At 45.4% G+C, this 15,061-nt stretch overlaps 1 protein-coding gene across 4 annotated transcripts in view; it reads right to left on the reverse strand.

Annotated features, from left to right (window-relative positions):
* Positions 1-14,457, reverse strand: part of ANO10 (anoctamin 10) — a 115,613-nt gene extending 101,156 nt beyond the window's left edge. Inside the window, exons 1-4 of one of the 4 annotated variants that reach the window (XM_037148228.2) lie at positions 14,349-14,457; positions 7,935-8,087; positions 3,532-3,729; positions 2,223-2,357 (exon numbers count right to left, since the gene is read on the reverse strand). In XM_037148228.2, coding sequence (XP_037004123.2) covers positions 2,223-2,357; positions 3,532-3,729; positions 7,935-8,073 — 472 coding nt within the window. In that variant the 5' untranslated portion in view covers positions 8,074-8,087; positions 14,349-14,457. Of the gene's footprint in view, positions 1-2,222; positions 2,358-3,531; positions 3,730-7,934; positions 8,088-14,209; positions 14,320-14,348 lie in introns of those variants that run through there. The other 3 variants (XM_053669331.1, XM_037148229.2, XM_037148230.2) reach the window with 3 other exon arrangements.
* Between the last annotated feature and the right edge of the window lie 604 nt (positions 14,458-15,061).

The following is a 15,061-nucleotide window of genomic DNA, read 5'->3' on the forward strand; positions in this document are numbered from 1 at the left end:
AATTACCTAATGTGATAACTACACTAATGGAGTACTGCTCCTGTCTGTGGCTACTGTGATGTGTTCACTCCCAAACCCACCCTGGCAGAGGGGTGAGGAGGGGGCAGGGCACCCCCAGGGAGGGGAGCATCCCCCCCCACAGCAGCTGCCACGCCCCTGCAGCCCCTCCCAGGCCCCCGTCCAACTCCAGCATCTATCTTCACAGGAACAGGAAACACTTTTGTCTTAATGAGGAAAAACTGCTTCTTGGGGATACCTGTGTTTTCAAAATACATCTGTGTATTCCTGTATTAATTCCATCCCTGCTTCATCTAAAAACTATAAAAATGTATGTAGCCACAGTATACATGTATGTGCTTGTGTGTGTGTGTGTGTGTGTATGCTGTACCAAGGAAGAGCATGCATATGAAAATACATCAAGAGCCTTATCTTCTTGGGTATAGTCTGCTACATAATATTTACTTGAACTCTACTCTAATGTTCTTATAAGCACAATTAATAATTTTAAAAGACTGATTATACCTGACATTCTAATCTATCCATTTGTATATAGAATACACTCAGAGGACATTACCACACTATTCTAAAAAATGACAATATGGTAGCACAATGTGAGATGTGCCATACGCCATCCGCCCTCGGAGGGACATTCTGAGACAGAGCTGCAACCTAAAGAGCACCCCTGAGGACACGGTGAACACACAAGTCCTTGGCTCCTTTAACTCCTCTCTCTAAAGAAAGTCTTGCATTCGCTCACTTGCATGACTATCAGCTCTGAGGAGTTGATGGAGAAGGCAGAGTCGGCGAGATGAAAGAGACCTCAGCCCCCACAGTGGACCGCAGAGGGCGTGCCCACCAAGCTGAATGCTCCCCACTGAGACCTGGTTCCAGGTCTCCATGATGCTGCCCTCTGACGGGGACACCAAACTGTCTGACAATCACACTCAGGACACACACGCTACCTACTTACTGAGAGCTTTCTATCAAGACACAACATTACGGCGAGCAAAGTCATAACCACTGTGTGTAAAATGAAAATCAAATTAAACCGAAGACAACAGGGGGTGTTTCTCGTGAAAGCCCTGGCCAGCTCCCAAAGCGCTGGTGGGGTCACATGGAAGCTGCTGAGACCTCTCCCCGCCACCAGCTTCAGAGAAGAGGCTGCCCTAGGGGGTGAGTAGCCCCCACAAAACTTAAAGGTGAAAATAGGCTTGTCCCATTATTGCCCTGGGTTAAACTTAATGAAAATCTAGGACTTTATGTTACTCTAAGTTTTATTATTTGTGCTCTCAAAATACTTCACAGTTTACAATTATGCCTATACCATTTCTTCTTCAACAAATTATTATAAAGTTAAAATGATGCAAAATTCATGATGGCCTTATTAGAGATTACATTTTCAAAGACATAAAAGGAGGAGAACAATGCAGAATTTTAAAATCTAGACTTGGCAACTTAATGTGATTTTTATCTCAGATGGTATAAAAAATTTTCTAATGCCCATGATTTAGATGATTTTTATTGTTTTTATATTTATTAGAAAAAAAGAGAGGAAGCAAGGGCAGGGAGGAGGAGAGAGGACACCAGAAGCTCACACGTTTAAGTGTATTTTACGTAGCAAAAAGGCTCTGAGGCCTGCCTCTAGCTGGGTTTGAGGAACGCTTGGAATTACACACTGTAGCAAACACTTCCATTCTGCACATAGTCTGCTCGTGCAAATGTAATCACATGACACCGAAAAGCTGCTCACTGCTGCTTTTCATTCAGGCATCAGCACCCCATGACTCGTCCTAAGCCTCCGTCTGCACTTGCTCACACACAGAGAGACAAGAGGACACAGAGAGGGAGCTCCAGGGACAGAGCGGACCTCCCGCTCTGATTCCGCCACAGATGCTCATTGTTGTGCAACGTTTGAGCATGGAGTGAACTCTGCTGATTTTAATACTGAGTAGTATCTATATGTGTTTACACTGAGCTTTTCGCTGTGAGACCTTCATAATAGGAAGTAGCAAAGCATCTAGGACAAATATATTGATCTAAAACATGCAATATCTAAAAGCAAAAGATATGTTCGTGACAAAAATAAGTTGTTGTAAAGTTGTATAAGCTTCTCAGTAAAAGGGGAAAAAATAAAGCCTCAGTAATGTGTTATTTATGTCCACTAAGAAAAATAAATTGTATTAGAATGTATATTCATAAAGTTGGTTGACATCATCACTTACGTAATGATTTTCCTGGGTACAACTTTGCCTGGGGGTAACCAGGGATCATTTTTTCATCTCTGGCTCGAAGATTTTCAAGTTCATGTTTGATAATGAACTGACATTCTGCCATTGTGAGAAAATCATCGTTGTTATCTAAAATAAAACAAGGCAGTTCCAGTTATTTTCTCAGTAATAGCCAAACTAAAGTTAATAATATTCAGATAACCTGGGGTTATGCAAATAATGATATACATAATAAATAATTAACATAAGGAGTAAGCAAAGTATAAAACTGGTAAATTTAACAGAACATAAAGTTCCTTAGATATTTTGTATGAATAAAATATTCTGTTCTGTCTTCATCTAATACAGTTCCTCAATTGTTGTATGAGTTATTATATCATTTGGTCCAAACAGCCAATGGCAGACACCGGCTCGATCTCATTAGCACCGGTGAGCAGAGAGCAGTACGGTCCCCAGCGCTCACAGTGTAAACTGGGATGGAACGGAAGTGGGCCTACGTGGAAACTCTCCTTCCAACTCGCAAGTCCAGGCCGTTCCCTTCTGGAGTCGAGCGTTCGTCCCATAAATAAGGGAGAACAAAGTCTGATGAGAAAACAGTATTTTTGACAGGTGACTCCTTGTAAACGAGGTGAATTTCACCTTGATCATTTATACGCTAAGATAAAAAAAAATCCACACAGCGAGTGAGTCTGAAGAAGTCTAATCACATCTTCTAACTCTGAGCGCCCCGAAGGGACCATTAACGAGAATCAAACCAAATACGAACTCCCACTCTGGTATCAGATCCCTCTGGCTGCCCAGTTCTTCCAGAAACCATTCTCTCCTGGAATCCCTTTGGAGGCCAGGAGAGAACCAGTTACCTGCCAGGACACAGGGGATTCTAGGATACTGAACTACCATTCCACTTTTCATAACATTTTTCCATATAAAACCAGTGACTATTCACCATTCTAAGAATTGCAATAGAATAATTTAAGTAAATTACATGTCACCCTGATTTATGTTCACCTCTTCCGGGGGTGGCAAAGGGCGGGCCTCGGGCGCAATCCGGCGCACGGCCTGGCTTTCTAAGTAAAACTGTCGTAAAACACAGATCGCCCGTGCATTTCTTACGTCCGAGGCTGCTGTCGCTTTACGACGGCAGTGTCGAAGAACTGGGAGCAAGCGCGTGAACCGCACAACCTCCAATATTTACTGTCTGCCCGTTTGTCCTTTACATTGAAAAAGTGCGCTGACCCCCGACCTCATCACCAAAAACTTCTCTTTGCTGAATCGATTCCACTGATACCGCCGTGGGACTCACCGTCAAAACCTTTGAAGTTGTGCCGGGTCCCATAGGTGAAGGCCCTCATGGTGTTATCGCTGCACTCCTTCACCAGTCCCACGGCCTCCGCGCCCAGCAGCAACCTAATGTTGGAGGCGCCCACAAGATACAAGTTCTGATTTTCCACTGTGCCTTTCTCATATTTATTTAGCAATGGTCTGAACAACAGCTGGGCACCTTCGAAAACAACAGGCAAGCGCAATCTTAGAAAGAAACGAACATAAAAGTTCCAAAAATGAAAGCCTTCTATGTAAATCTTATGTCTCTAGTTTGGTAGAAAGAACATAAATTATATTAACAATTTTAATCCATCTTCCAAATGAACAGGAAACATACGTCAGTTGGGGATTTTAAAAATAAAAGCCCACACTGGAAAATACAGTAAGTGGCTTGCCAGTTACTCAAAATTGAAGTAGATATGAGACGAGCTCAATACTGACTAGTTCTAGGTATTGATTTGCACTAAGTATGCAAGGTAAGAATATAGTTTCTACCTTACATTGAACTATAACAGATTGTGAGAATGTTAAATAATAAAGAACAATATAATTTTCAATGATTTTTCCCATAAGTACCTACATTAAAATAGATTTAATGATAGTTTTCTTAAATAGGTTTCCAAATGTTAAGAGTAGACATTAAGGTCCTGGCTGGTGTGGCTCAGTGGATTGAGTGTTGACCTAGAACTGAAAGGTCACCAGTTTGATTCCCACTCAGGGCACAGGCCTGGATTGTGGTCAGGTCCCCAGTTGGGGGCGTGTGAGAGGCAACTGACTGATATATCTTTTGCACATCAATGTAACTCTTCTTCCCTTCCTCTCTTGAAAAATATATAAATAAATAATTTTAAAAAGATTAGATGTTAAGATTTGATCTTGTACATGTAATTATTACTTAAAAGATTATGGTAAACACAATTTTTTTCTAATTTTTTACTTCTACCCATATCAAACATTTTAAGGTGTTTATTTACTATCTACTCTCCAGAGAAGATTCACAGGAATTATGAAATACTAATCAGATGGTAACAGGATAATGAGCAGGATAATATCATCTATATTTCATTTATGAAATAGATTAATATCAATATATTAAGATTAACATTATTTTAGGTAATTCATAACAGACATTAAAGACTTTAATAAAAAACAATTAGAGATATATTCAATTTACAGAAAATACAAATGGCTCATAAATAGAAAATCCTTAACCTCATTCACACTTAGATAAATGCAAAAATGGCACCAACATGCTATTTTTCACTTTTCACACTGCAAAGATCAAAAGTTTGGTAACAAAAATAAAATAGGCTGGTGAGTACACGAGCCTCGGAAGTGCCCGCCCCACCTAGACCTCCCGTCAGGAGGGTCCACGGCGAGGAGCAGGCTTGGCTGACAGCCTCCACTGCTCCGCTCTGGACGAGGTACCCTCACAGCTTGGCCTCGCTCCCCCACTGGCACAGCAGTGGGGGAGCAGGCAGGGTGCTGGAGTGAGGCCATCGCCGCTCAGCATGGGTTCAGGGAGCACGTGGGGCCTGGCCAGCAGCTCCCCGGAACCGTGCCACAGTCTGAGGCTCTTCCTGGTGAAGCCTCCTCCCGTCCCTTTCTCCTTCCACCAGGGTCGGACCTGCACCCTCGTCTGCAGGCTCTGTGCCTAGTCCTGCTCTCCCCCCATTTCTTTCAATAAATGTTTCCCTCAGTGAGCCTCTGGGTATCAAATCCCATCCTAGTGCCTCTTGCTGGGAAGACCCAAGTGAATGTGGGACAGGCCCTCTCAGACACCTCTGGGACGCACTTTCGAAGACAACCCTTTGTCAGCATCTCACTGTGAAAAAGGGCAGTCCTCATTTCCCTCCACCAACTCGCCTCTCCAAGGCTCCAAACTGTTCGGCTGATTCCTTTGTTATTTGTTCCCATGTGACCAAACAAGAGGCTTGAAGAGATGTTTTAGGCCTTGGCAGGTGAGGATGCAGTCCCGCCCCCTGCCCCACCCTGAACCTTCACCACTTCCCTCTGCCACTCCCATCAGCCCCTTCTCACAACAGTTATATCATCTTTTCAGTTTCATTGATAGAGTTTTCTTTCCCGTGGTTTTCCTTTTCCACAACTGTCCATTCCCCCCCCCCCCAGGATTAACCTCCTTGTTTTATCAGTTGCTTATCATGTATTTACCAGTACTTCAGTCCCCCAAGGCCTCTCCCAACTGTCTGTCTTCCCTCCACACACTGACCTGGTACCCTGTCAACATCATCCTAGAGACGTCCCTCTTCACTCCGCCCTCACGCCTTGTGGGCAGCAGGATGGGCTCCCAATTCTAGACTGAAGCCATTTTCCTTCAGAAATGAGGACTCTACACCCTTCTTCCAGCTTCCAATGTTTCTGTTAGGTCTGATCCTTTATATGTGACCTATTTTGTCTTTTCTGGAAGTTTGCGGCATTGTTCTGAAACTTTCCGATGATGCACCGTTTTTCACTCTAGAAAGGCCTGGCCCTGAGCTCTCCTTTGGTCACGTCTTCCTCTCCTCTCCCTGCTCCCTTTCTGGACGTCCTCTTATTCAGATGTGTACCTCCTAGATGAGTCTTCTAATTTCCTTGTATTTTTCCTGCATATTTTCCAATTCTTCAGCTTTTTGCTCCATTTTCTGGAATGTTTTTATCAAAATTATCATCTAACTCTTCTATGAGTTTTTAATACTTTAAGGCTTTCATACTTTGTAAGAGCTGCCTTTCTTCTAAGTGATTATTTTATAATATGCTACTTTGATTCATAGATGTTCTGTCTTCTCATAATTCTGAGAAATGAGATTTAAATTCTCTTTTGGTTTTCTGCTTCTATGTAGTTTGCTGCTTTTCTCTGTTCCATTTTAGCTTTCTCTTTTTTGTAGAGATTTTCCTCCAACGTTTGGTGACCTTTTGTTGTACGCTCAGGTTTAAGAAGAGGCTCTAAGAGGCAGAACAGGTTCTGAAGGTGTAGATGGAGCGCATCAAAGATGGCTTCTGAGGCAGGGTAATCTGGCCAGGTCGTATTTCACAGGCTCTTCTCTGATTTCTGCACAATTAGTCGGTTTGTTTTGAGCTGGTCTGATTCCCACAAAGAAAGATTATTCAATCTCTCCTAGATGATTTGACTCTGGCCGCAAATGTTTTGGAAAATAAATTAGGTATTACATTAGTGGGGCAGAGGGAAGGGGTAACAGTACTCAGCTGTCACCCTACTTTCAGTACAGAATCTCTGTTTCCAACTTTGCCTTGAGCTGCAGGCCAAAACCCGAGGCATCTGACCCTCTCCAGAGAATAATAAGCAGAGCTTTCTGCCAGGCAGTACAATAGGGAAGGGACATGAGGACCTACCTATTTCTCAAAATACAGTTCAGCCAGTTCTGTCTCTGCCCCTTGTTACCACCTTTATTACCAGCTCCACGGCCCTTCGAGTTCCCACTAACGCCACCGGATGAGCAGAGAAGCACCCTGGGGGTGTGTCCCGGAGCCTCTCGTTGACAAACGTTCTCACATCGAAGGACTTTTAAAGCGGCTCCAGTCCAGTGAAACACATCAGAGGTCAGCCAGTGGGTACTGTTATTGTTAAGTTTATTTATGGTTCAGTTATTTGGGAAAAGATTTTGATTGAAAGTTTAATTTTTACAAAAGCATTTCAGTTTATGCTCACAATACTGTTTTACAAAGTACTGACGTTGTATATAATATCTGGAGACCTGATGAAGTTTTAGGTGCTGTTCTGCATAGTTTTATGAAGAGTCTGCCTATGTACAATATCCTCCACCCAGACCTGGAGCCCTTTCTGCTCGCCCTGCAGGAGAGGCCTAACCTTTGACTTCTTCTACAGTCATCCCTTCCCACCCCGAAAGCATCATCGAGAACCACCTGTTCTCCCTTGGACTTGTATAACAACGACGAATCGGATTCATTTCTAAGCATCATGGACTCCCTTGCAGCAGCTCTTTCACTAGCTTCTGTTTTCTGTTACTTCAAGTTTCCCGGTACAGGTACTCAGCCTCCTTCCCCAGCCAACAGCGGCCTTGCAGGCACGGACTGTATTTCTCTCTCCCTTGGCCCCAAAACCAACACACAGAGAACGCTCAGTGCATACCTGTTGATTGACTTGGCCACTATTTATTACCCACCTGCATGCACCAAGCACTGTAGCTATGAGAAAAATCACTCCTGTTGCTTATGAACTAACGAAGACTTACAATCTGATGTTCATCTAAGACCTCCTTTTTAAGGCCTAGATAAGTAATACAGACCAAAGAAATGGACATTAATTATAGAACTATATCTACAGAAAAAGCTGTAAAACACCCCTGAAACTATATTTTTAGTCACCGAGCAGGCCTAAGTCTGAGCAATATTTATTTTACTCACCTCCATCTTTCTTTTTGGTGACAATTCTGTTTTTCAGCCACTCTTTGGTTTCCTCTTTGACATCCTGAGCAAGTTCGATGACTACCAAAGGTGTGAAAGAACTCTCACAAGTATCCAAAGTTGATAAGGTCACTTTCATCTTTGGCAAACTTCCTGAAAATTAAAATAAAGTAAAAGCAAACATGGGTTAGAATGGAAAAGAGAAACAAGTGAGCTGTGTTTGTATTTTCTCTTAATTACACCTAAATTCTGGTTTCCAAGACAAAGCCAAATTCCTCGTGATCCAGATGGGTTATATGACCGGCTCAACCCGTGGTCTGAGCCGAGCACACCTGTGCAAGCCGGGCCCTCTGCAAAGACGAGGGAGCATCACCCACTCCCACAAGCAGCTTGGAAGACAGCAGGGGGCACTTTCAGGTCACTGAAAGATAACAGTGTGAAATGCACTCACACAAGAGGAGTAAAAAAATATTTTCAAAGGAGGGGACCTCTGAACAGGATTTAGAAGAATGAACAGGAGTTTGCCACACAGACAATGGATGGCATTCTAAGCAGAGGAAATAGTACCGCCCCACAAAATAGTGACAAAAAATAGCCAACAGACTCCGAGAAGTACGAGTGGTTGGGTTTGGCTGGAGCAGTGTCAGTGTGAGGGGGCAGGGAGGGTGGGGAGGACCTGGGAACTGACAAAGGCCCCTGATTACAGAGGAACGGGGCGCTGTCCAGGAAATACCGGGAGTCACTAATGCATTACAAGCAGGGAACTGACACAGTCCAATTTCTTGTTTCAGGATGGAGTTGATGGCCTAGCAGCAGCTTGCTTTCCCACTCCCCCTACCTTGCTCAGGGATATCACCTTTATCTCTGCTACCAGGCTTGAAAAATAAGGGTCAACCTGGAGACCCACAAATGGTATCAGTCACTAAGATCTAACGGCCTCCCTGCAAAAAACATTTCTCGTGCGAATCTCTCTAACCCAGTGATTCTCAACAGGGATGATGTTTGGACTTTAGACTTACTTGTTCTAACTTTGTACTTGATATGAGTTTTAATGGCCCCAAAGGACAAGTACAAATCAATTCTCAGGAACAATCACAAAGGGAGTGACCAACATCACAGAACATCTTTCTCCAAGGGAAATCTTGCAGCAAATCCAGCTTGTCTGGCTTTAACTAACAAACTGTTGTTTTTCTCTAAAGGAGCATAAGTTTTGTTTGGGGCAACTCAGGTATTATATAAATCAACACTATATTCAAATTATATTTCAAATACATCATGAATACTATTAAAAATACCAACTGAATCAAAGTCAGCATGCTAGGCTCTGTGCAGGAAGCCAGGTCAAAACAGGACATAGCACTCAGCTCCAAGCAGCTCGTGACGAAGTCGGGACTTACACAGAATGAATGAGTAATGTAGCAGTGAGAGCTGCGGGACTCAGAACACTTACACTGTGTGAAAGTTTCAGCTCGAGCGAATGGAGAAGCTGTGCTACACAGAGAAATAACACATATAAAATCAACAAAGTGAGAATCAGGACAGTGTAGGTGAACAGTAAGACTGGCCTGGTAGAGGGGAGTGGCAACGTTTTGTAAGCTGCAACCATTTAAGGATAACTGATGCTATAGGTTACGTCTGACCCAATGGCAAGGAAGGAGTCCCTCTAGGTTTCTGAGCAGAGGACCAGCCATGCATCAAAGCGATATATCTCCATAGGTCAATTTAGGGAACCAGAATATGGGTGATCTTTGTGGCATTCTTTGTGGCATTCTCTCAAACTTCTGGAATTTTTCATTTAAAAAAAGTTAATCTTTTATTAACATTTTAAAGTGTTAATCTACCAATAGACTATGAGATGAGCATCATCACCTCCCCTTTTAAATCAAAATGTCAACCACAACCAACATTAATAACATGCTTATGGCGAGCCACGTGCGACAGGGTATGAAGGCACGAAAGTGCACAGGTCTGTCTCTCCCTTTGGACACGCTCCCAGGCTCAGGGCAGAGGCCCATGTGCTTCCAACCCTCCTAACAGGGGGGCTGAGCGCATCAGCAATAACTAGATGTGGAGCGGGGCCTGAGGAGGGGGAACTGGCTTTCTGGGAGGGGAGGGAGAGAACCAGACAGCCTTCCACTTGGAAAGCTAAATGGGTGGCTGCAGGGTCCCTAACCTGGGGCACGGAAAGAAGAAACTGTGTGTGAACACACAGCAAAGAGGGAAAGAAAAATGGTTAGGTGAGGGGAGCAACACGTGGTTCAGCAGGGCACATGCAGACGGCACCAGAGGTCAAAGTTTTTTACCATGTGTGCATCGCCTCATATAATAAAAGGCCTGCCTCATCCAGGATTGCCAGGTCATAAAGCAATCTTTCTGGGGCGCTAAAGGCAGGTTCTAGTTCTAAACATGTGGAAGAGCACTATTTAGACACTCATAACGAACATTTGCTCATTGCTTCATTCTCTCTTTTTTTTATTGTTGTTCATGTACAGTTGTCTTCATTTTCCCGCCACCACTTCCTCCCTGATTTATTCTCATTTGAGAAACTATTTGCCTTCCATTTCTTAAGGAGCAACATTTTTTTTTCCAGTAGAGTGTTCTAACTGCAACCAATATGAATATTTTGTTCAAACTCCAGACCGGAGAGAGAGGGGATCCATACGTGCTTGATGTACTACTGTAATACGTATTAAACTGGAAATGCAACATTTGGCAAATAAATTGAGAAGGTAGTCATTACACAGTTTTTTTCTGCAATGTGTGTACACATGTACACACACATATGTACATACACATAATATAAAAATAACGTATCTGCAATGTGCAAATTCAAAAGAATTCAGAAGAATATTTTCACCTGATGTTCGCTGCAGAGGCACAACCTTAATAAGATTCTCAATACATTACAGACAAAAGTGTCACAATATCCGATATACAAAGAGTTCTCACAATTCAACAAAAAATATAAGACACTGAAACCACAAAAGAAGAAATACGGGTGGCCAACAGGCATTTGAAGAAATGTTCAAATTTACTAATAAAAGAAATGCAAAAGTAACAACCACATACTTCACCCTTTTCAGATGAGCTGTAAGTTGAAAGATGGACAGAACCCAGTTCTGGCACAAGTGCAGAAAATCGGGCATTTTCGCCCATTGATGACAGAGGTAATTTGATACCACACTGGGCCATCCATTGGGCCACAGTGTACTTACAATCCAGGTAATCTAAGAGGCAGGAATCCTCTTACACCACCTGTGCCCCCTTCTTCCCATCTCCGAGCCCTTCTTCCCATGCCCCCTGCTCAGGAGAAGTCTGTCACTGTCCAGTAACACCTCTGGGGATGCCCCTCCTTGGAGATCCTGCCCTGTGCGTGGGTACGCAGTGGTGTGCAGGTAGACACGTCCACACCGGCAGCTCGCTGGCCAGTGGCATCCAGGCCTGCTCCGGGCCCTCTTCCCCCCAGTTTCGTGATATCAAGTGTAAGACGATGGAAATGAGAAGCCTTATGGCGGCCTTGGCACAAGCTGAGTTCTGCACCCTGCTTTTACCAGGGGGTCTTGAGGGGAGCTTGTGCCACCACCATTATAGATACCAGACAAGCAGCGATACATGGGGCTAAATACCAGGTGGGGGGCACACTAGGCCTTTAAGAGTGGCTACAGAAAAGGGCCTCACGGTTTCAGATGGGGACAGCCCAAAAGCAAGCACGTTCAACATATACAGACTTCTTGGCCCCTGGAGAGTAGAATGATTTCTGCTACCACAGCCAATTTTCCCCTTTTACCCAGACTGTTGGCCGGGACAGCAGCCAGGATGGACTGTAAGGCATGAGGAGCTGGGCTCCACACAGTCCCGGGCACAGGATCAGCAGACGGCCACCCCAAACTCTGGTCTTTGTTGTCACGTGGTGAACTGCACACAGGCCCAGACCTCCGCATGGACAGGGTTACTGGACTCATGCGGCCTTTGCGTTTGCTCTGGGAATTACCTGACTACAGTAACAGGTACATCCCGATCAGAGAGATTGAAACGCATGAAGAGAAACACGGGGTGAGTTCAGCCCTGGGGGGAAGGGGGCTGGGGGTGGTTTATGTGCATGTTTTATCGAGGAACAAGAAAATAATAATAGACCTTTTACTCTCTTCCTGAGTTTTGGTAAAAGCGAAAAAAAATCAGTGGAATTATCATAAATTCAAAGGCTAAAAAGAAAATGCGCAAGGCTGTCTTTAGGAACCAACTTATTTCAGACTCAAGGAGAAACATGAATTAAATGACAAAATGACTGGCGGTCATGAAGCAGAATAAGAAGAACACACCAGAGAGAGAAAAATGAAGGGCCACACCGATCACGCTGGAATATGAATCTCTCCGGAGGAATGCTGTCCTGGTAACGGCCAGGTCTAGACGAAGGACAGGACCCTTCCTTAGACCACTTAGGGGCTCCCTCTCAAACCCCTGACGGGCAGTTAACTTTGAGAGCCATGGTGGACCACTCCCTCCTGGAGTCACGGGGCAGCCGCCTCTCAGTTGCGTAAGAGATGGGCAGACATGCGGGTGGAAAACCAGCACTGCACACACCCACCCTCCCTTGAGTTTCTCAATGACAAGGACAATGTAGGGAAGTGGTGAGGCCCATTCCCTGAGGAGCGCAGCAGGGACCTTGTGACCTCGGGACTCAGTGGGAAGTTGTAGGAGACAATGTACTGAAGACAGCAGCCCACGCCCGACGGGACACTGCAAGGACAGAAGGCCACCTCTGCACAGAGTCATTCAACTGGGTCTTGCCTGGAGTGACCAGTGAGGCGAGACAATGTCTCTACAGTCATTACCCCAGACACTACCAAAATTTTGGTCCTTTTAGCTGGATAATGTCTGAAAAACCTGGAGCGACACTGAATCTCACCTCCAAGCCCATAAGTGGGCGCACAGTTGCAACTCTAGCATGTGACAAAAGCATCAATCCATACAATGAACCACGTTTATACAACACTTTAAAAAGATGTGTAAGGAGAGTTTTTGAATGATCCACAGAAATGATAAATGAGGAAAATATAAAATAAATGCAACATAATACATAATACGACCCTAATTAAGTATCGTGTACATTTAAATACACAAAAATACAACAAAAATTTGAGAAAAATTGCACCAAAATGTTAATAATGCTGGTGAAATTCTGCAGGGTTTTCATTCTCATTCTACATTTTCTCTATCTTCTAAGATTTCTACAATATAAAAAAAGTTTCACTGGATTTTTTAAGTATACACACTTCCCAATTTACCAGGCCTCCCCCCCCATTCTTTTATTTTAGATCTTCTAAATGTCATTCTTCATCTTTTGGCAGCAGCTGGTCAGAATAGACATAGTCTACTTTCCACAGTTAATTCACAACTGTCTGTCATACTCACAGACTGTTTCTTAGATACATCTAGTCCTCTAGGTCACTGTGACTTTAAATTCAAAGTAGCCAGATGATAAAGATGTACATTTAAAAAAACCTCACAGAATTAGATTTTTTAAAATTACAACTCCGCAGGATTTAAATGTATGTGATACAACTGTTTTTTGAGTTTGGATAAACCTCAGCTGTACTTTCAAAATCCGAGACCTCCCTCCAGGGTCCACTGTCTCATCTGTTCTATGGGGTTCACAGCAGAATGCTCACACCAGTGCTGGTCTGTGACGACCAGGAAAATTAGAACAGCGTGCAGAAGGTGGACCCCAATCTATCCACGTATCCCACTGTCCCAGGCACTGCCCCTGACTTGCATCTGTTATTTAAACGGCAGGATGTGTCCCAGTCGGGCGCCTGGCCACCCAGGACCCCGCTGTGAGGGAGCATCACCCTGCAAGTTCGCTCGGGCCGCACCCGTCCTGAGATTCCCTAGCCCACCCTGCTCCCCTCCGCACCGGGGGTCAGGAGGAATGTAAATCAGGGGTCTCTGTGCCCTGTTCCTTCCCAAAACTCTCTTCACTCGGCTTCGCTAACCTCCACACCCCACTCACGACCACCTGTCCCAAAGCTCTGAACCTCCCTCCCACCATAACTCCCACCTTGAATCCACCAGCCCCAGATTTCGGCCTCGCCACCCTTCTCCCATTCCATTACTCAACCTTTCATCCCCAGACTCCTATCTCCTCCCCAAATCTGGGCTGTCCCCAGCCTCTATCCGCGACAGCCATCCCCCAACACCTTCACTCCTTCCTCTCCCCACCTGAACACCCCCCAACACACTTCCCTATTCCCAGGATCGCCACCACCGTGAGGTACCCCGGGAGGAAGAGAATGGCCCGGAAAGATCCCTCGAAGCTACCCACAGACTCCGGTCATCCCCGGCTCTGCAACCCGCTCGGGCCGGGGCTCTGCCCCGTGGCGAGCGAGAGGCTCCCAGGAGACCTCCCCCACTCACCGGCGGCCGCGGCGCTCCACGTCTTAGGGGGCGGACCCGAGAGCCGGCGAGACCGGCAGCCCGGCCAGCGGACGCTCGAGGCGGGGCCCGTGGGCGGGCGCGGCCGGCGCGGTGGGCGGGGTGGGGCCTAGCAGCGACTACGCGCAGGAGGGGGCGGGGCAATGGTAGACGAGGTGGGGCCTGGCGTCGTGTCACACCGGGCCGGGTAGGGTCTGAGCGGTGTGTGGCTTCTGGCGCGGACGAGGTCGGCTCCGGGGAAATGACATAGTAGCCCAGAGTGGCCAGTCCTGTGGAGTGGCATCGGAAAGGGAGAGGCGTGCCTTCTGGGCTGTCACTCTGGGAGGGGGCGGGATTACGGTGGAATAGACAAATCGCGGTTGGGCTGTCACTCCGAGAGGGGGCGGGACCATGGTGGGAGAGGCGTGGCCTGGATGGGGTGTCATTTCGAGTCCGGGCAGGACCACAATGAGAGAGGCGGAGCCTCCTTGGGCCCTCACGGTTACAGCGGGTAGGACCAAGTAGAGCCTCCAGGAGAGGAATGTCTCCCTTAACATATTCCTCTTTTTCTCACTCTTAAGGTACATAATTCAATTTTCTTGTCACTTTCAAATATGAAAACAAGTATTTTAGATGTAACTGACTTTCAGGCGGTGAAACCCCAAATCCAAATTATTAACCCTCATATCCAATACAGCCAAATTCCTTCCAGTGGT

This window comes from Artibeus jamaicensis, unplaced genomic scaffold, assembly GCF_021234435.1.
Source record: "Artibeus jamaicensis isolate MK-2021 breed Jamaican fruit bat unplaced genomic scaffold, CSHL_Jam_final contig_519, whole genome shotgun sequence".
Classification (NCBI taxonomy): domain Eukaryota; kingdom Metazoa; phylum Chordata; class Mammalia; order Chiroptera; family Phyllostomidae; genus Artibeus; species Artibeus jamaicensis.